This window comes from Pezoporus occidentalis, unplaced genomic scaffold (assembly GCF_034315485.1).
Source record: "Pezoporus occidentalis ecotype Australia unplaced genomic scaffold, CSIRO_AGI_Poc_V1 ctg100, whole genome shotgun sequence".
Lineage (NCBI taxonomy): Eukaryota > Metazoa > Chordata > Aves > Psittaciformes > Psittacidae > Pezoporus > Pezoporus occidentalis.
Genome location: NW_026912780.1, coordinates 2561843 through 2581881, shown reverse-complemented (window position 1 = coordinate 2581881; position 20039 = coordinate 2561843). Strand labels below are relative to the sequence as shown.

Sequence of the window (20039 nt, the reverse complement as noted above, 5' to 3'; positions counted from 1 at the left end):
TTTCATGCACTTAGCCCCCGGCTCTGACTAATTATCATTTGTGCCAGCAAGTTCCCTACACAAACAATTTGGTCATTACTTCCTCCAGTTCTTCTACATGAAGTCAGTTTGTGGATCACAGCAGACCAGGAGTGGCATTAGTGAGGGAACACCAGTTGCCACCTGGACAAAGGATAAGCCTTTGGTTTCTGCCTTTATTCCCAAGGGAAGCCAGATGAGCCTTAACTCCCCTCTTCTTCCCCCTGCTTGTGCACTGGGAGGCACATAAAAAGCTATTTAGGCACCCTTTTGATAACACATGAAACATGCCCTGGGAACAGATGCTTCCATTTGGTATGGAAGTTCTTAAATAGACAACTTTCCTTCTAAATTTTTACCTGCTTCCAGAAAAAAAAAGCTTTAGAGTAGGTGGTGAGGGACATACCTGGCTCATCGCTGCTCTGACTAAATCTTAATTCCTATCTGATAAGACATCTTTATTTCTGCTTCTTTCAGTATAGGGAGATATAACTCACTGACAGGCTGCTCTGCTGTCTGACATGTGTGCAGGGCTTTCTGCCTGCACTGTGCTGTGGTGAAACTGCGAACAGTACGTGAATCACGTGTATTTTTAGGGCTTTTTGCATTGTCAGAAGAGTGAAAAAAATATCTTGGAATCAACGGGAATGTGACCTGACGTGAAATACTGCAGTGCTAGAGCTCAGCTCTTAGAGTAAGCTTTATTTTCTATTCTTTTGTAGGCTGCTCTTGGTTTCAGTGACACTGCTGTCTATTTATTCAATACATCTCCTGTTGGTGTGTTCAAAGGAAACAGGTAATTTAAGATGTTATTATACTATTTCAGTAGACTTGTAAAGAACAAGAGATAAAAAGTGCTCATATAAGGCCGGGTGCTTTGTTTAAGATGGAATTTCCATCGCTTTGCTGACACAGTGGAAAAGCCTAACACATTTTGTGTCAGAAGTCCAGAATTAACAAGAATTTATGACATGTCAATGGAGAACAGCATGTGACCGTCACTACAGAGGGAAAAACTTACTACAAGTGAATTTTGCTACCATGAAATGTTGTCTTCAGTGAGCTAGAAAGAACAGCTCACAGTTTCTTTGCATTACAAAACCAATTGCAAATGAAATGTTATGAATCTTTGCCTATGGTGAAGCTTACTGGAAATACAGTTTGTCCTTAATGGTTAGCATGAAATTCCTGATAAGCCTTTGTGGTATAGTGGGAGGTTTCCTACAACATAAAAGAGAACTGTTCCTCCAGAGAGAAGTGTATCTGTAGGCAAAATACATTCTAAACACAGAAATAGGAAGTAACCTACGGTGTTACGTGTCACTGTGCTCAGAAATCTGGGAGACTCTTCCCTTATGAAACAGTATCTGAAGCTAGACTTTTAAAATTATCTGTGCACAAGAGCACTGTAATATTTTACTATGTAATTTGGACACACATGAGTTACTGTAATAGCAGGTATTATGCAGCATAGGTTGCAACAGCCTGTTTAAATTAGGTGCCTATGCCTAATCATGGACATTAGTGCCCTCTTAGTTCTCAGAATCTAAACCCTGTTTCTATGCTGCTGTTACATTTAAGCTCGAACCTTCTGTTTATACAAGTTTTAAAGCAGAAATGTCAGCTGTAAGGAAATACGGAGAAAACCAAACAATGGGATGCATTTTAGAAATCATCGTTACAGCGCAGCATCTGCAGTATTTCTCTCTTTCTGTTCTCATCTTCACAGTGTCCAGTTGTTTTCTCAGCCTAAATCACAGCGAAGCAGAAAAACATTTAAGACAAACTAATTAATAGAGTGGTTTCTCAAGCTTGACAGATACTGAAAAGTTTTAGTTATAATTTACACCTCTCCCTGCTCTTACCAAAAACAAACCACACTGAGAATTTGCAAGTTAAGGCTTCCTCATTAGAAGTTGTAAATCATCCTGTAAACAGTGGCTGCCCTCATTTGGATCATTTAGTCAAAGCAAGCAAATTGCAGAATTGCAGTTACTGTGCCTGCTTTGGCCAGGCTACCAGTGCTGACTTGTGGATCTTACTGTACCAAGTTCTGTCTGGAGAGGAGGCTTTCTGCGTCACTGTCACTGGGGGCACAAACCTAATATCCCCACATGGGGATACCAGAACTTAACATGTTACTGAGGTATAGACAGAGTCATTAAAGAGGTGTAAAAGCTTCGCTAAGAGCTTCAGTTTCAGAAGTGCCTGGTAGCCAATGATAACATTTACAGACGTCAAGACAGCATTCCTACATAAGTTTCAGCCCTAGTAATTACGAGAGAGCTCTATTTACTTGCAAAAGGCAGATATGGCTGCACAGATGGATGGTTTTTTGAAAAGGAAGCATAAGAGTTTCAACCGAGCAGTTGTAACCAGTGTATTTGTTACCTTTCTCCTTCATTCTTTAAATGCAGGCTGCATGGTGTATGAAAAGCTGGGTGAGCAAGTCTTCGGTACCCCAGGGAAAATGCTTGTCTTTGGATCTACATCTCTCCAGAACATTGGAGGTAAAGGAGATGAGGGACATTGAAAAACAAAACCCAGAAATGTCTTAATTTTACAGCTACCAACCAGTCAGGTTCCTCCTTCTCTTGGCGATGTCTTGGGATCTTCATGCTCCTCAATATCGCTGTGGCTAATGCTTTGCATGCAGCCTTTTCAATATGCTGTATTAGTGGATGATCAGTAGTTTATGGTCAATTATAGTTTGGGGTCTTCTGTCATCAGACACTGATGTGGGAAAAGGTTCAGGATGCTTCTCTGTACTTGCTCCACAAAATACCTTACCTGTTTTCTAAACTGACTTTCTTCTTCCTCCAGCAATGTTGAGCTATCTCTTCATAGTCAAAAATGAGCTGTCTTCTGCCATAAACTTTCTAATGGGAAAAGAAGAAAATTTTTCGTAAGTTGAATTAATTTCGGTGGTTAGATTATAGGATTTAATGCTGTGTAGATAAGTTGAAGCATATGTTTATAAAAGCTTTTAAGTGTGGGATACTTTAGATTTGTCCAAGTAGATTTTCATAGGAATATCTCAGGGGGTTAATAAAAACCAAAACAACTCTGGGAAGGAAAAGAGGATGAATAGGAAATGGAACGTGAAGTCATCAGTAGTCAGTCTCTTTGCACACCAGATATTGTGTAGAATTGTGGTCTATACAATCCTGTTATCATAGGATCCAATCTTTCAGAGTTAGGCATCACCTTAAGATATTGGAAACAATGCATGTTTAAGAATTCTTGCATTTCCCTGTGTCCTTAGCATCTTACAGAATTTTGCCTCTGAAGCATTGTCTGTAGTATGAAATTCTCAGTACTAACATATGACAACAGTAGAATATTATACATAGGTTTCTGGCACTTACCACTCCATGACATTTACCAGCTTCTTTGGTAAGAGGGGTGGTAAATATTCTTTTCACTGGGTTATATGGTGTGCTGTAGTACACAAGAAGAAAGCAGAGATCCCATTCCTCAGGCTTCCATACTAAATTGGACCAAGTGAAATTCCAAGCAGTGGAAATAGGTCATACAGAATGTCACTGACACTGTCCCTTCTCCACTTTCTTGCTTTCCAGCAGGATTCAAAGCACTTGGCTAGAAGGAGATACATGCTTGGGCTGGCTAGTGCATGCCAGCCTGAAGGAGCCTGGTTTGCTGCTCCAAACACATGCTCAGGTGGTTTAGCAAACAAATCTGGTGCCCCCCCCCAGCCCCACTGAGCTGTATGTGTTGTCCTTTGCATGATCTTTCCTCATCCTGGCAGGGTGGCTTGTATCAGATTAGGGAGGGTGGTAAGGTCAGCAGGAGGGTCACATTTTCCCTGCTGACTATGAAAATCTGCCGTACCTGAGTCAGAGCAGTGCCATGCTTTAAGGCCTGGATACTTAATGAGTCTACAGAGCTTAGATGTAGCCCCCCCATCTCTCCTTTTGTAGGAGCTTGTAGAGTAAGGAGACCAGAGGTAGTTCTGTAACTGCAGCAAAGAGGCTGACTGAGTGTGAGGAAAACTGAAGAGGATTTAAGGTGTGCTCATGGTTCTTTCAATTCTTTTATACAGGGCATGGTATGTGGATGGGCGGATTCTTGTTGTCACAGTGACGTTTGGTATAATCCTCCCTTTATGTCTCCTTAAGAACTTAGGTAAGATGAAAATGTCATTGTGGGAATAAAATAAAGGAGCCCAAACATCATGCCACTGGCAGCCACACTGGCAACTCAACTATAATGAAAAATAAATGCTCTCGTTGTAATCTTAGCAGCCATCGTGGTCCAGGAATAAGCTGTGTTTAAGCATCTTGGAACAAGTAAGCCTGAATTGAACTCGATATAGACCAGCTTTCTCCATACAGCTGTGGACATTTATTTCTAAAGTTACAGTTAAGAGGGTCTTCATTTTATAAAGCAATTCTGTTTTATGTGTGCCCTGTAAAAATAAGTTCACAAAGCATCAAAATTTTTAGTGGTGAGGTTAATTGGAGGCACTGGGCTTTGAAGATATGTATTAAGGATTGCATTTTCAGATGTGTTTGAGTTCACAGAGATGCCAGGAGGTACACAATGTACTTTTTAAGACCATGTAATAAGTTTTGGCACTGAAGTCCTGTTGGGATCTTCCTCCCCAGAAAATAACCCACATTCAGCTGACGTGGCTCGTATCAGGGAAGCTGGGTCACATTCTGATTGCAGTTGCCCATTTTCAGGTTTCTTTCAATTATCACAGGCCCTTTCAAAAGTAAAAGTAGTTAAACTGACGTAAAGGTGACCCTCAGGAGGTCAAACCAGTCAGAGAAAAGCTCGGGTCTGTCTGAAAGCCACAAGGCTTGAGATACGGGAGACTCCCACCCTGACAGGACATGGGTTAGTCCTCCCCAGAAGCTCACGATACATATTAAATGTGTAACAGATTCAGACTTTATGAAGCAGTAAAAAGAATTAAAACCGGAGATATGGGTAAAGAAAATAATTTTGATGAGATTTCCTTTTAATTTCTTTCAGGGTATCTTGGCTATACCAGTGGGTTTTCATTAAGCTGCATGGTATTTTTCCTGGTAGTGGTAAGTTCAGCTTGCTTTCTTCATTGGATGACAGTCACTTGATAGGGTACTCACAATTCTCTCATGTTTTGATTTTAGTTTGCTTTTTATTAGTTTTTCTTAGGAATTAACTGTCTTCCACTCTTATTCTAGGTTATTTACAAGAAGTTTCAAATTCCCTGTGGTGGAGTGGAGCTAAATGCAACATCATCTATCCTATCAAATAGCTCAGCATATGACAATATGTGTAAGCCAAAGTATGTTATCTTTAATTCCAAGGTATGTTTCTTTTTATAATACTTATTCTTAATTCACATAACATATGCACCTATACCTCGTGTTCTTAGTCTGCTCAGCATCACGCTGGGCCTGATTCTCCATGCTTCCACTCGTGCTTCTTGCCCAGTCTTAAGGAGATGCCATGTTGAACGACCCTCCGTGCCGTCTAGCTCTCCTCCAGTAGTAGATTTGCCAAGGCTCGAGCCCAAGCTACCACCAGACAACTAATGCTTTCTTTGGGAGAGTTTTCCTTTCCACTGCTTCTCACTCTCCCTGCTGGAATTGCGCCTTAGGCTGTAGTAGAGCAGAGGCTGAGTAAGCCATGCCTGCGTCCAAAGCCCAGAAGTAATCCCTCTGTCCTGCAGACAAACCGCTCCTTTGTGACAGGGTACATGTTTCTGTAGACATACAGTGAACTGGATTGCAAAAAGGATATAATTGAAAGCTAATCCAGCAGAAATTTGATTGCCTTTCAGCTGGATGCTTTCCTCCATCACCACACAGCTGCAGGAAAAGCTGTGCCAAGAGAATGTGAAACAGCAACTGGCTGTAGCTGTGGGAGCAGGAAGGTTGCTCCTGCCAGCTGTGCCAGGGCGCAGTGCTCATTAAACAGCACCTTATCCAGCAGGGCAGGTCCCCATGGTGCTGCAGGCACATCCATAGGGAATGCACACATACAGCATATGCATGCAAAGTTTAATGTTTTCTAAATTAATCCTACCAGCTTCAGCTGAGGAAGCCAACCCAAGCACTTTTCTTTAGTTGGGGATAGCAGTGAGCCCAGATGCAGCATTATGGACTGAGAATTAGTTAACCTGGAGTGCAATAGCAGCTTAGGTGTTAGGTATATACCTACATTGCCTACATATGTATATACAGTCTATACTGTATACTATATATGTATACATAGTCTTCTACAGTGTTAGCATTTGACTTGGAGTCAGTGGAGGCACATGGGAAGTACCAGTTCACCTGAACTGGGCGTGCTTGAGCTGAACTCTAGAGATTTGCCCCTGGGGCCAACAGTTTGCCAATCTTTGAGCGACTTTGGTGTCTGAAAGGAGACAGTTTCACAGAATCAGAAGGTGGCTGATGTTAGCAGGGACCTGTGGAGGGCCATCATCTGGTCCAAACACCCTGCTCAAGTAGTACTGCCTTGAGCCGGTTGTCCAGTACCACATCCAGGCAACTTCTGAGCATCCTCACGGAGCATGCAATGAGTGAGCAAGAGGAGACAGCACAGGCCTGGATGAGGCAGGACAGCTGGAAAGCAACCGGTGTATTTACTGGATGTGTCAGGCCAGGGGCATACCCCAGGATGGCTTCTGTGGGAAGGGGATGCCTGTGACCAGCACGAGTAGATCTCAGAGGGCTGGGTGGAGCTGCATGTAGGTATGGACTCATTTTGTCCTTGCAGGAGGACCTGTTTTTCATGCGATCTGTGTTCATACCCATTCCCAGGGGAGAATGGAAGTGCTTGGGCACTGAGATCATTTGTGAAACTTGGCTGTGTGCTGAGGACTGAAACCCACTCAGGTTTTTGGTGGAGAAGGGGGTGAGGTCCCCCCCAGAGGCCTCCTGCACTTCCTGGTGACGTAACGGTCTCTCTCTTTCCCCAAGGAAAAGCATGCTCCCTCCACAGCCCTCCTAGCCCTTTTGTTGGCCTGGGAAATGAAGGGACTCAGTCTGGTACCTTGAAATATCCATTTATTTGTAAGTTCTGCATTCCTGTTCTCTTTTCTTACAGTCTGGATATGGGCTTCCTCTTCAGGACTTCAGCCTTAGCACCACGGGTGCGCGCCCCTCTCCATGCCAAGGCAGGGTAGCGTGGCGGTGACCCGCCATACGTCCCTTGGACGCGTGACACTGTTCTAGTAGTGCTGGCAGTAGCTGGGCAGGGAAACCCATCCCAGGGAGCAAAGCCAGCGGCTGCGTGGCATCCAGCGCTGCGCTCTGCGAGCAGACTCGGCACTGTGCTGGCGCGACCAAGGAGAAGGCTTTGTCCTCCTGTTGAGAGCGCGCTGCTTTCCATGCTTCATTAAACACGCACCAATTGACAGGTCTTCTGCCTCCTCTGAAGGCTCTCAGCGTTGGGTTGAAGAGTCCAGAGAGGCAGGAGCTGAGGTAGTTGAACACGGATTGTGTCTTCACCCCACTGGGGGAAATGCTTCTTAACTTTTCTCTGAAATTCTCTCTGAACAGACCGTGTACGCTTTGCCTACCATTGCTTTTGCGTTTGTGTGCCACCCGTCAGTCCTCCCGATTTACAGCGAACTTAAAGAGTAAGCCTTCCTCTTCTTTTCTTTTCCCCACTTAATTGTTTTGAACTGCTTTACATGGAAAACTTAAGCGCAGAGGTGCTCTGAGTCATTCCTGCCATTCACAGGAGATGTGCTTTAATAACACCCGACAAGCCAACAAGCGTGGCTGTCAGATAGGAAATCTGGCCCCCAGGCGTGCCGCTGAGGTGGCAGGGAGGGAGCCTGGGGATAATGCAATACTTTGGGAGTTTTCTCTGGAAGTACACGGCAGCCTGGTGGGGAGAGCCAAGTCATGCCGGTTGTTATTTGGCACTGGAGAGAGGCGTGTGTTCAGCTGATGGTGTTTGTTCCAGTGCAACTAAAAATGTGTTGTGGTAGCAGGAAAAACAAAGTGCTTTCAGCCTCCCCTGTACTAAAAGACCTTTGCCAGTACGGCTGTCTCACTGACCTGCACTAGGCAGGGCTGTGGGGACCTGGCGGCTAGCCCTGCTGTGACACTGCTGGTGGCACCAGGGGAGCGGTTGGGTCAGTCAGACCCATGCATGCCCTCAGGTCCCAGCCACTTGCTGGGTGCTTGGAGTATCAGGTGTCTTCAGCAGGTTCCCATTTAGGGCATCCCTGTGGGAATTTAAGTCAAGTTTAGGTACTGGAGTGTGAATACTTCAGAACAAATATCTAAAAATGAAATGTTTGCATTTAACCTATTTTAGGTCCACAGTGGTCTGTATACATTCATGATTTGCTACCCATAGGGACACAAATGTTGCTCTGCAAACATTCAGAGTGTGTTTCAATCCCCTCTGTATAATTTTACTTCTACTTGATTTTGACCTGTTTATTTAATTACTGAAGTGTTTAAGGGCCATCCCTCTCTAATCAGCTTCACTCTTCACTGTTTAAGTGGGTATGGTCTGAGAGCAGAGCCACGGAGTGGACTCCCCATCTCTTGACTTTAGCCCCAGGGAGAGTCCATTTCCCCGGTACTTCTCTTTCTTGTGCAGCTGTCAGTGAATTCCTGTTTTAAATGAAAATGCATTCACAAGTCTCTCCAGAATTACTACGTTTATGCAGAGGCTTAATAAATTTTTAAACAGCTATTGAAAAATCCAGCCTAGCCATTTTTATGTGTTCTCTTTCTTTTCTTGTTTCTCCAGCCGTTCGCAGAAAAAAATGCAGTTGGTTTCAAATATCTCATTTTTTGCCATGTTTGTGATGTACTTTATGACTGCCATATTTGGCTATTTGACTTTCTACGGTAAGTATGCAGTTCTTTACTGATCCAAGTAGAAAGGGAATACATGTGAAATCAATAGCGTATCCCAGCTGGAAAGAAAAGTCCCATCTACTTGCATTAAAATACTCACTCATAGTTTTCCTTAAGGTTTTTATGTTGGAGGTACAAATCTTTTCCTCCTTTTTCCCTATAGATGAAAAGCACAAGTGAAAGTATTATTTGCAAAAGGCATATTCAGAACATGAGGGAGAGGTTGGTTTAACAGCACTGGGGATTAGCTGGGCCCCACTAAGATTTTCATTCTGAGGTCCTCACCTGAGTGTTGTGTACACTGGAAGTGATTGAAGCATGGCATATCTGCGTAAAATGAGACAGATCGGAGAGCAGGTCCTAGGAAATGAGCATCAAATCAGCCATCACAGCTTTTTTATGTCCTTATTGATGCTTTTATCATAGAGGTGAAGAACCAAATGTTTTCCCTGCATCCCTAGAGCTGACCCCTCCAAGCCTTGATTAAATAAACTGGCAGTGAAGATGAGGAAGCTTTGAGAGTTGTCCCAGCTCAGCTGCCGTAGGATGGTTATTTCAGTGTCTGAGACTTGCACCCTGTCTCTTTTCATGCATATCAAGTCATAAATTACGTTGTATCACTAAAGGATACAACATGTATGCCCTAAAGGCAAAAGTCTTAAGTAAAGCAGGATAAAATATGAGTGTTGCCCAGGAAGCTACTCCCATGTCCCAGTATAACAGGAATGTCGAAAAGTAGTGTCTATTTTCCATGAGCCATTAAGGGGTTACAAGACAGATGACAAAGCTGATGTTTGCCTTTTACCTCAGAATCACCAACAGGTCATCAGTCTTCTCCACCCTATTCCAAGTAACCTTTTTGTTACGATCTCCTCATTCATGATACCCTTCCTTGTGAGCCACGTATTGCAAGAGAAAGAAAATAAGCAAATATGAAACGTGGCATTTTTTTCTCCCCAAAGGTGTACCTATCTCATCTTTGTTTTCTCTCATTCTGATGATGAGGCCTTGAGTCTGCATGCGTTGAAGTAACTCGAGGTCACCTGTTCTAACTTTCCCAATACAACCGCAAACCCTCTGCAAGTGACAACCACAACAGCCGTTCTCATCCAACTGCTCCCATCTAACACGTTTTTGTAGAACCGCATCAAATTAGCAGCCCCGGGGAGCAAGTGGGTGTAAATCAGCACGGACCCCTTCGCTTTGGCAGGGAGGAGATTCTGATGTGATTGCCCCAGGGATCTGAGGAGGCAGATCCGTGGCGCTCCTCTCTGGGAATCTCCCACACCCCTCAAGGACGAGGGTCTGGAGTCCATGGAGGAGGTAGGGGCTGCGTCCTTCTGGCCCTCCCGAGGGGGAATGGCGGAGGAATCCCTGGGTGTCTCGTGTGCCTCTCCCCATGTCAGGCGTCCCCACTTCCCAGCACCAAGAGCCTGCGGGTGGAAGCTGTGCGGCTCTGGTGCAGCTTCTGCAATGGTCAGTGCCATGGCAGGCAGCAAAGAACACACTGAGGGAATACAGAATTCCTCCACTTTGATCCTTCTTCCCCTTCAGACTGACGACACCTTACCTTTCATATGTTCACTTACAGTTTTCTAACCCTCTGCTCTACCCTTACCTGGGTAAGAACATTTTTTATTGTGGCCATTTCTTCTTTACACCAATAGTACTTGTCTGTTTGCTGTGTTCTCGAAAGTGTTGCAGTGATGACTATATTTACATTGCAGAATTACAGAAAAGAGGTGTTTTTCTTCCCCTAAAAGGTCACAGTGTGGTTGGGCTCTGTGGTGTATCTAGCTGAAAGGAAAACAGACCTTCAACTGTAAGCCTTGCCCTTCACTTCCTACCTGGCTGCAGTCCGTGAGCGGTACAGAAGTTGCAGTCTGTGCTTACAGGAGCAGAGTAAGCTCTGTGTTGCAGAAGCTGTGCATGTGCCCGGCTTGAAAACCCCACTCCTAATCTGCAGGGAGGTGGGAGAGTGTTTTCTTTCTCCTGGTGGGGATTCAAGCACTGTGTAGGTGGTGTTGACCTGTGTAGGTGGTGTTGACCTCTCACCAGAAGGGTGTCCTGGGGGGAGCGCAGGCATTTCACCGCAGGACAGATCCCTCTGCCTCCAGGAATACATGAGGTTTGCCAAGTGCCAAAGATTTTAAATCAGACGTGGCTGCCGAGTTCACTTTAAGGACTTTGCTTTAAGAGCTGTTACGTTTTACCAGCAGCTTTCTAAGATTAGCAGTCAGAAACAAAACATGAGCCTAAAACAGGGCAGCGAGTATGTTTTGTGGTGTGCTTAACAGCCGCCCCCCTTAGGTTATTGCTCCTAGATATATGAAAGTTGCAAAGCAAACACATAGGTCCCTCGGCAACTTGGTTTTCCTGTTGGTTAGCACACACAGAACCGTTCTGTGCTATTTACCGCAGCTGCAAGGAACCATTTTTGCAAGAGGTTGTGTTAAAACACTGCCAGTGCCTGCACATTAGGCACCCCCCCGTGATTTGTCTTGGCTGCTGGGGCCGAGCTGCAGGCACTGCTGGGGGGTGGCAGGTTCAAGAGAAGAAACCATCAGGGCAGCCCTCACAGGAGCTGCTGAGGGATTTGAGTGCAAATGTCAGAGCATCCCACTGAGAGCTGACCCCAGATAGGCTTTGTTCTTGGCTGAGAACAGGGGCACTGCTTTTCACTGGAGGTTTATTTGCTGTTTAGATTAATTTAGCTCAAAACCTTGTGGTTTATATTAAGTTCAGCAGTTGCAGTGCATGTGGTTATTTTTATATCATTTGAAACTTAAAAAGAAAAAAAGCCCACAGAACTAATTAGAAATAGCTTATTTCACTTATTTTTTCATATATGTATATATGTAAGCAAGCTTTTGTGTATGTCTCACTGTTGTCTTTCCTACAGTGAAAATTACCTTAGGCTTAGGCATGTGCTGTCTTGAATTAAGATGCATTCCTAAATCAGGCCTCCAAAGGATTAATCTGGAATAATGGGATCATTGGGATTTGGTTCAAAGCGCTGTTTTAACTCAAGAATGTTTCATTCCATACTCTTTTTGTTCGCAGATAAATCACTTGTTTTTCAAGAAGGCTGTTGTTAAGCAATGAATTTTGTGAGCAGATTGCCTGTTTGCTAGCACACACTTACCTTACTGTCTTTCCCATAGACACTGTGCAGTCAGATCTGCTTCACAAGTACCAGAGCAAAGATGACATCCTCATCCTGACCGTGCGCTTGGCTGTGATCGTTGCGGTGATCCTCACGGTGCCGGTGCTGTTTTTCACTGTGAGTAAAGAAGCTCCACACGGCTTGGCAGTCGGTAACAGCTGTGCGCGGTGCGTTACTTCAAACCACAGATCAGCAGTTGCTGAGACAGTGATGCGACGGCTGCAGAAGGAGCTTCAGCCTGGATCAGTCTTTTCCCACACCAGACTCCCAGCAGCTTCTGGAGAAGTTCTCCCTGCAGGAAACAAATTAATCGCTTTTTGGTCTTAAATCTGTTTTAAATTGAATCCACAAGTGCCTTCTTTTACTCCACATGACTTCACTGGAGCAGGCTCAGAGGTGAAGTTCATTTTTAAGAGCAGAAGGATCGCAAAGGCATGTTGGAAAAAGAGGAATATCCTGCTGCAGATGCATGTATATACCTACAGTTTGAAATACCAGATTGATGTTAAGGATTTTTTCAAAGGATGTTACATCAGAGACCCCAGAATTTCTGACAGGTCTATGCAGCACTTGTTGGCACATGAACCTGTTAAAATAAACACGGCAAGCTTTGAATTGGCTTGTAGAATATTCCTGACAGAGAACTGTTTCTCTCTTCCTACAGGTGCGTTCATCATTATTTGAGCTGGCTAGAAAAACAAAATTTGACTTATGCCGCCATGTTCTGGTTACTGTTGTTCTTTTGGTTATCATCAACCTGTTAGTCATTTTTATCCCAACCATGAAGGATATTTTTGGAGTTGTAGGTACAGTATCCTGGTTTTGTACTACTACTAAAGGTCTGTTGCTAATCAGCAACACAATAATTAGCTGTGGCTGACAGCTAACAAGACTCATGTATTTGAATTTTGCAGGGGTCACTTCTGCCAACATGCTGATCTTCATTCTTCCTTCATCGTTGTATTTAAAAATTAAACAGCAGGATGGATCAAAGTTGACTCAGAGGATTTGGGTATGCATTCCTTTCCCATCAGCGCAACTCCTTCGTCTTGTCATTGCTTGTAATGTGCTAGATGAAAAGCGTGGTTGATGTTGCTTTGCCTCCTTACTTCAGTCAGTTGGCACCTGTGCCTCTTGCCCTTCCCCTTTGCTCACCCTGCAGGTCTCCCTGTGAAGGGGCCATACGACACCATGTTCTGGGGGACCATACCTTGTGTTCTGGGGGACCCTTCCCTGTGCAGCGAGGGGCTCTCTCCCTAGCTGGCAAGCAGCAGCTCTAGCTGTCAGCGGGGTGCAGATACCCTTCCAGCTGGGCTTCAGCAAACCTTTCAGCCCAGCAAGCTTCCTCCGTTTGTGTGTGCTGATCCAGAAAGCGTGCAAAGCACTCTCTGGTATTCCACGTGGTTTTAATGGACCTCAGTCAGACCTGCGGTGCTTCCAGCAGAAGCAGCCAGCTGAAATGCTAGCCCTCTGGCATGCATGAGCAAATGGGAATGGCCTTGGAAAGATTTCTTACGAGTCCCGGAAGGAGCTGTAGCTGAAAAGATGCAACACTCGTGTGTATTCCCAGTCTAACAGTGTGCACTGGAAGCATTGTAAGGTCAGACCTTCCTGCTCTGAGCAGACAGTCATGTCTCACTTGTGGATCCATCCACAGACTCCAAGACAGAAGGGCTGAACTTCAGTGGACACATACTGGACATGTATTGGATTCTTCCAATGGGAAGAGTATACGTATTTCTGTGAGGCTTTGCAAAGAGGAGAACAATCTCACTTAATTATCTTCAGGGATGATCAGTGTTTAAGAAGTGAATTGAAGGGAGAAAAAAATTGGGTTTAGTGTTCAGCGAGTAATTATTAATGATGCTAATCTCTTTAATTATCTAGGGGTCTTGTCTCTACCAGAAGTGCCATCCCCTTTTAGCTGATAGCTTTGATACCACACCTTGTAAATCTCCTTAAGATAGTATAGTTGAATTAATTGTCTTTTCATGTAATTCATTAATTTTCTCTCCTTTTTGTTGCAGGCTGCTCTTTTCTTGGCACTGGGGATATTGTTTTCCCTAGTGAGCATTCCCTTGGTCATCTATGACTGGGTACAATCACGAGGCACTGAAGGCCACTGAAGTTCACCTCCTGAGGACACCCCTGTTTGCTACACACCAAAATCGCAACCATCGTTCTGTTATCTATCCCACCTTTTGTGAGTTCACTCAAATCAAATCCAAATAATGATTATCCAGTACTGAAAATACTGTTAGAAAACTGACATGTTTTCCTATCACTCTGTCCCCTAGTACTGCATTATCAGATCAGCACTGAGTCTGTGCTAATTGTCTGTACCAGAGCACTGCTTATAGGAATTCACAAGTAATTTGTTTCCCCTGTTCCATCCATGAACTGCATTGTTCCTTGATTATCCTTAGCCTTTCAGCCATGAGCTCTGCTCTTTTAGAGCAGCAGTGCCTGTTGTTATCAATCCCAACTGGAGTGATGTCCGTTCACACCCTTTCCCTCCCATCTTTTAGCCAGAGCTCTGCTCTCCAACTGTACCCATCCAGTTTTTCAGTTTGTTGGTTTGTTCTGTTGCTGTTTCATGCACCATTTGCCTCACTGGATAAAGTGTAGCATTCTGGATATGTGCACAAAAAACATTATGAGAGCATAAATGAGTGTTTTTTAAGCGTAGGTCCTAAATTTGGTACTTCTCTCTGATGTTCTGGTGGGGAAACCAGACCCAGGGCTTGGCCCTTTTGTGGTTTTGGGGAGCAGACCTGTATGTGTGTATGTGTCTTGTAATGGGGCGCGGGGAGCAGAAGAAAGATGGCCAGCAAGGTGTTCCCTTGGCACACTTCAGTTGAAGCCTGACCACAACTAGACTTTACCCCAAACCAGGAGTACTTGAGCCTAATGAGAAGCAGATGCTCGGATATTTCCATAGGAAGTCTGTGCTTTCTTCAGCAATAAGCTGTTTACTGATGCCCCACATCCCTCAGAAAAAAAGAGACAAGCTCCAGTTTTATCAAAACCTACGCATTTAATCATACCTCATGTCTTTTCCATTCTGGGATTCATGTGTACATACCTTATTGAGATAGGCTCCTCCATTGTGTCTCACCCTCCTCCCACTGAAGTCACAGGGGATTTTGACAGCAATGGGAGCAGGTTTTGACTCACCCTGCCAAACTGCTGGATTTCTAATGGAAATCTGTAACATTTCTTTAAAAAAAAACCAGACAAACACTTTTTATACTTAAAATGTTTCATTTACATTTCTCATTGATTCTCCATAACAGTTAAAGACAAGACATTAAAATTACTACTAGCAGGAACACTGTAACTTGCATCTGTTGTCCACAAAATAAGCGTTTGCCTAATGCCTTATAGCTGGTGTAGAGAACTACTTGTAGAGACTCAAATGCTAAGCAGGTGATTGTTACCCATCCTGAGCAGACATCTTCTGTTAGTGCACTGCCAGCAGCATAAACGTGTTCATTTTGTGTCATTCACCACGTGAGCTAAAAAGCGTCTCAAAATATGAACCCAGCTCCCACTGAAAGAACCGATGGCTAAAGGGAGCCCTGCTTCGTGCCTGAAGGCAGAGTGATGCCCTCGGAATGATCGAGCCATACCTGCCAGTATGCAGTGACCCTCTTGATCCCAGTAGCTGGTTCATTGCCGACTCCCATTGTTAACTGTGGAAGGAGACTGTCATCAGGTGTGGGGAACCTGTCACTGCAGCTTGCTCTTTTGAAGGTTAGGGATGAAGAATCTGGGATCTTGGGATTTCTGTGAGCTGTTGAATTGCCTCAGTTGCCATGCCTTGTTCTGCATGGCCTGAAGTCACTGAGAGACCACAGAGCACTTCTCAGGACCTTGAAAGTTGGCTTCTAAGGGTAACATCCAGAGAGGTTAGTTTGGGCCTTCTTTGGAATTTGGGCATTGAGATGCAGAGCATTCATGCTGCCGAAACTAAACCTAATAAACCCAACTTGTAGATCTGTACCTCAGCTTAGGCAGCGAGGTGCCCAGCTCTGCCAGTACTCCACTGTGATCCAGAAATAAGGCAGAGCGGACTCCACAGGCTGACCAAGTCCTTGGGAGTAGCCCAGCAGCAAGAACAAAACTCAAATTCTCCTTCCTTGGAGCAAAGTGACCTGGTAGACTCCAGAGTGCAGGTTCTCCCTCCTGGCATTCAGACTTTCACTGGCAGGCTCCCAGCAAGGTCTCCAGTGCAGCATCCTTCCTCCCAGGTATCCCACAGCCCAGTATTTATCACATAAACCACTGGGCTACATGGGACCCCTGAGCTAAGGTCCTGAGCTTTCCTGCAGCTGGTTTCCAATTGCCTGTGGTGGTGCATGTCATCAGTTCTCTGTGCTGACTCTTTATGAGACTATCCCTGCCCTTATTCACAGAGAGGTCCATGCCACAGCCTATGAGGCCAGGTATTCAAGCTCTGGAGAGAAGAACCTGTGCTTGGTTCCCATCTCCTTGCAGCTCATTCCAGACATCTTCCTAGCTCAGGATGTAAGTTTGTGGCTCCCCTCTTGCAGGCATCCAACACTGGTCACTGCAGCAGGAGCCCGGCATCTCACTCTGTTCTCTGACTCAGCTTGCTGGGGTCGCATTTCAGGTTTTGAGGTGCCTTATAATCTCTCTGGATCTTACCCTGAAAAACCTAACTCAGACCTGAGAAGGCTTTACAGTGTTATCCTCAAGATGCTCCAGGCTTTCCTGCTTTCTCCCCTCTTCATCCTTCTACTACTGATTTATGAGCAAAACAGCTCTGTGCATCAGGGGGTTGTGAGAGAGAAGATCCTGGGAGCAACTTTCAAGTAGCCGGGTATGAGCTAGAGGTCTGATCTGCTGCACGGGGGCCCAGCAAGGTCACAACTGCAACATCTCCCTCCCACAATCCCCCAGGCGGTCCATAGACCCTGTTTAAAATAGCAACCATTGAGTTTTGGCACCCAGCTTCCTTCGACTTGAAGGGCTGTTTGGTGACTGATTGCTCCTTGCATCTTCCCAAATTTCCTCAATCACTATCCCTCTCTCTCTTTGCTATTCTGCATTCTCCTTTTTCCCCGTTTATTTGTATATGGGAGTTTTACTGGATAAATAGGGAGACGAATGAGCTGGGTGTGTGCATAGAGTGAAATTACCCAAGTTACTGGACTATCAAAGTATATCTTAGATACTGAAAAATAGACACCCAAAATATTGAGTCTTTAAACAGACTTTGTTTCTGGGTCTCTGAAAAAAAAACAATCAAAAAAAAAAAAAGAGGGAATTTTGCTGAGACTGATTTACTGGCATCATATTTATAGATATTTATGGAAAAGAATCATGTGTTTATTGATGTCTGTGGTAATGAACGTGAAATAACGTGCTTTTTGTTTTCTCATCAGGTTTATACATTCTTAACAGAATGCAATAGACCCTGCTGTAACTGTCAACATCAGTGATGGATGACAATATTTGTATGAGGTTATCTGTAAAATGTACTGCTGTTATTCAGTTCATTTGGAATAGTGAACTTGTAGCCAACGATGTACGAGTCCCACATTTTAGCTAGGATTTTAAGAGCACAGTGAAATGCTGTAGGAGTTTCTCTGTTGTTAAATTAATAGGATCCAGAGTACCGTATCTACTTAGTAGGTGGTAGCATGCTTTCTTTTCATAGAGAGTTTATCACTATTGTGAGCACTGCAAATGTCATAGACTGGATGGAAAATTGCTCCTAATAACTACAACAAAATAGTTTTTAATTCTCGTTTGCGTAATAGCAGCAATTCAGTGGTAAGGAACAAGGAAGGACTAATTAGAAGCAGGGGCTCCTAATAAGATCACAGGTGTTAATCCTACACTTAAAAGACAGCCTTGCTGCCTCTCCTAGTCCACAGCACATTGCAAAGAAAATAGTCATGAGCTTAAAGCACCTTGACGGTTGCAGAATACAGCTGCCCTTCTCTGTCCAATGACAAACACACCTAGTAAGTAAAACACAGTAAATGGTTATTTGGGAACAACATCTCGGGAGCAGTGACCTCTCTGGGTGATGCTTGCTGCTGGTCTGAGGGGCCAGTGCCAAATCCATGTGCTGGCACAGACCTGTTAGGGCTGAGATGGCCTGAGTGGTGCCCGGCACAGGGCAGAGAGGCCAGTCTCACCCTGAAAGGTCAGGGATTGGGATGCCCATCCACTCCCGAGGGCTGCTTTCCTGAGCCACATACCACCCCATAGCTTCTGCTCCGTTTGCAACAGGTCATGTGCAAATGCAGGTTGGATGATAACATAGGTTGAGTCTGTACATCTGCCTTACAATGCATAAGCACCACAGCTCTCTCTGAAATCAAGTATTAACAGTAACAATTAATGGTATCTGTAGCTTATCTTTAAATGAATAAATTTCTTTGCTTGAACCTTACATTAAGGCTAAAGAGCATCTTGTTCAAAACAAAACTCTTTCCATGTGGTGGTATCCCACCTCCAGTCCTACCGTCCCACCCCAGTGCCTGTAGGAGAAAGGCACAGCAGAATGTACTCAGCTCTGTCAGCAGCTCCACGAGATGCTTTATTGCCTGGTGCCAAGGTGCTTTCTTAAACAATTCCCCAGAGCCCTTGGCATCAGGAAGATCCTTATTTCCTATAACGTACACAAAGAATGTTTTATTTGTATCTAATGTAAGGATTTCTGTAACAAACTGTGAAAAAAAAATAAGAAAATGAATTAATGAAAAGTACAGGGCTGGAAAGGTCTAGAATTCACAAATTGTACACATGCCTGTGTTACTGAAGACAAATCTATGCAGTTGTGTTGTATTGTAGGAAGTTTCATTTTTATGTACATATATATATTGTAAATAAATAGGATGCTGTATATTTTTGCAGTTGTTTATCCCCTATGATATACAAGTGTTGAGATAGGCTCTGCATATTACAAATAATTTTAATAGAAATACAAATACTTTAGCTTCTGAATTAGCAAAATGTGTATCCTTTCCTTTTCCCAAGAGATCACATGTTAAATCGTAAACTTGAAGTTATAATTACATCACTAATGTAACAAGAAAAGAGAAATAAAAGCTCCAATGAAATTGTTAGGATTAGTTCCAGTGCACAACTCCCTGTTTTCTCAACAGCAAGTTAGCCAGTCTTCCTGCTGGGTAAAATATCTCCCTTGTAAAGGGCCCTTTTGGTACCCAGATACCTTTTACCTCCTCAGATGAGGTTAATTGGTAGTAAAGTACTGAAAAGGCTTTATGAAGAAGCCAGACCAAACTGCAGCCAGCAGTTTGACCCAGCATTATGCCATGTTGTATCCAGGCATGTATTTAACGGACTCGTACAAACAGAAGTCAGGGCAGGACTTCTGCATTTCCATTTTCAGCCACCAGAAATGCCTGTAGTCCAGGAAAAAAAGTACTACAAGCCAGGGGTGGACAGCGGCCGGGGAAGTTTGTGCCATTTCTAGCCCACTCCCTTCCTGCAGAGTCCTGTGGCTGCTCCTCTGCTGCGGACCCAGGCACGTGGCTATCACACAACCACAACACCAGCACCTGAGGATGACAGGAGCATCCCCAGCCAGGGATTGCTGGAGCATCCTACCCTATGAACAGGCAGAGGCCAGTATTTTGGCTGTGGGATAGCTGCGTGTCCAGGGATGAGTATGATGGGAGGGGATGGTTGTGTATGTCCTGAGAGTGCCTCTGTCAAGAGCCTTGCATAGACTTCCTCTCTGGCAAAGCACAGAAACATGTTTTTTTTAGGATTGCTGAAATACAGAGGTTGAGAAAAGCATCTTAAAATAATTGTATGTTTTTTCCATGTTTATATTATGGTCTTTGATGAAAATGAAACTTGAAATACTGTTTGCTTTTACTGTGAGCACAAATTTGAGGAAAAAAAAAACCCGTATGTGGTCACTTCGACAGAGCTTTTCAAATGAATACAAGTGTACGTTTTGTTTTCAGTGTTATAGCCAACAAAATATAAACTGTAAAGGTATT

General features: G+C 44.2%; 1 protein-coding gene across 3 annotated transcripts in view; it reads left to right on the top strand.

The window, feature by feature from the left end:
- The window catches only part of SLC38A1 (solute carrier family 38 member 1), a 41042-nt gene extending 21602 nt beyond the window's left edge, over positions 1 to 19440 (top strand). For 2 of the 3 annotated variants that reach the window (XM_062612578.1, XM_062612586.1), the window contains exons 5-16: positions 741 to 814; positions 2436 to 2528; positions 2842 to 2923; positions 4082 to 4164; positions 5020 to 5078; positions 5211 to 5336; positions 7539 to 7618; positions 8752 to 8852; positions 12026 to 12144; positions 12692 to 12833; positions 12942 to 13039; positions 14055 to 19440. In XM_062612578.1, coding sequence (XP_062468562.1) covers positions 741 to 814; positions 2436 to 2528; positions 2842 to 2923; positions 4082 to 4164; positions 5020 to 5078; positions 5211 to 5336; positions 7539 to 7618; positions 8752 to 8852; positions 12026 to 12144; positions 12692 to 12833; positions 12942 to 13039; positions 14055 to 14153 — 1156 coding nt within the window. In that variant the 3' untranslated portion in view covers positions 14154 to 19440. The remainder of the gene's footprint in view (positions 1 to 740; positions 815 to 2435; positions 2529 to 2841; positions 2924 to 4081; positions 4165 to 5019; positions 5079 to 5210; positions 5337 to 7538; positions 7619 to 8751; positions 8853 to 12025; positions 12145 to 12691; positions 12834 to 12941; positions 13040 to 14054) is intronic. The other variant, XR_009963577.1, reaches the window with a different exon arrangement.
- Positions 19441 to 20039: the final 599 nt, after the last annotated feature.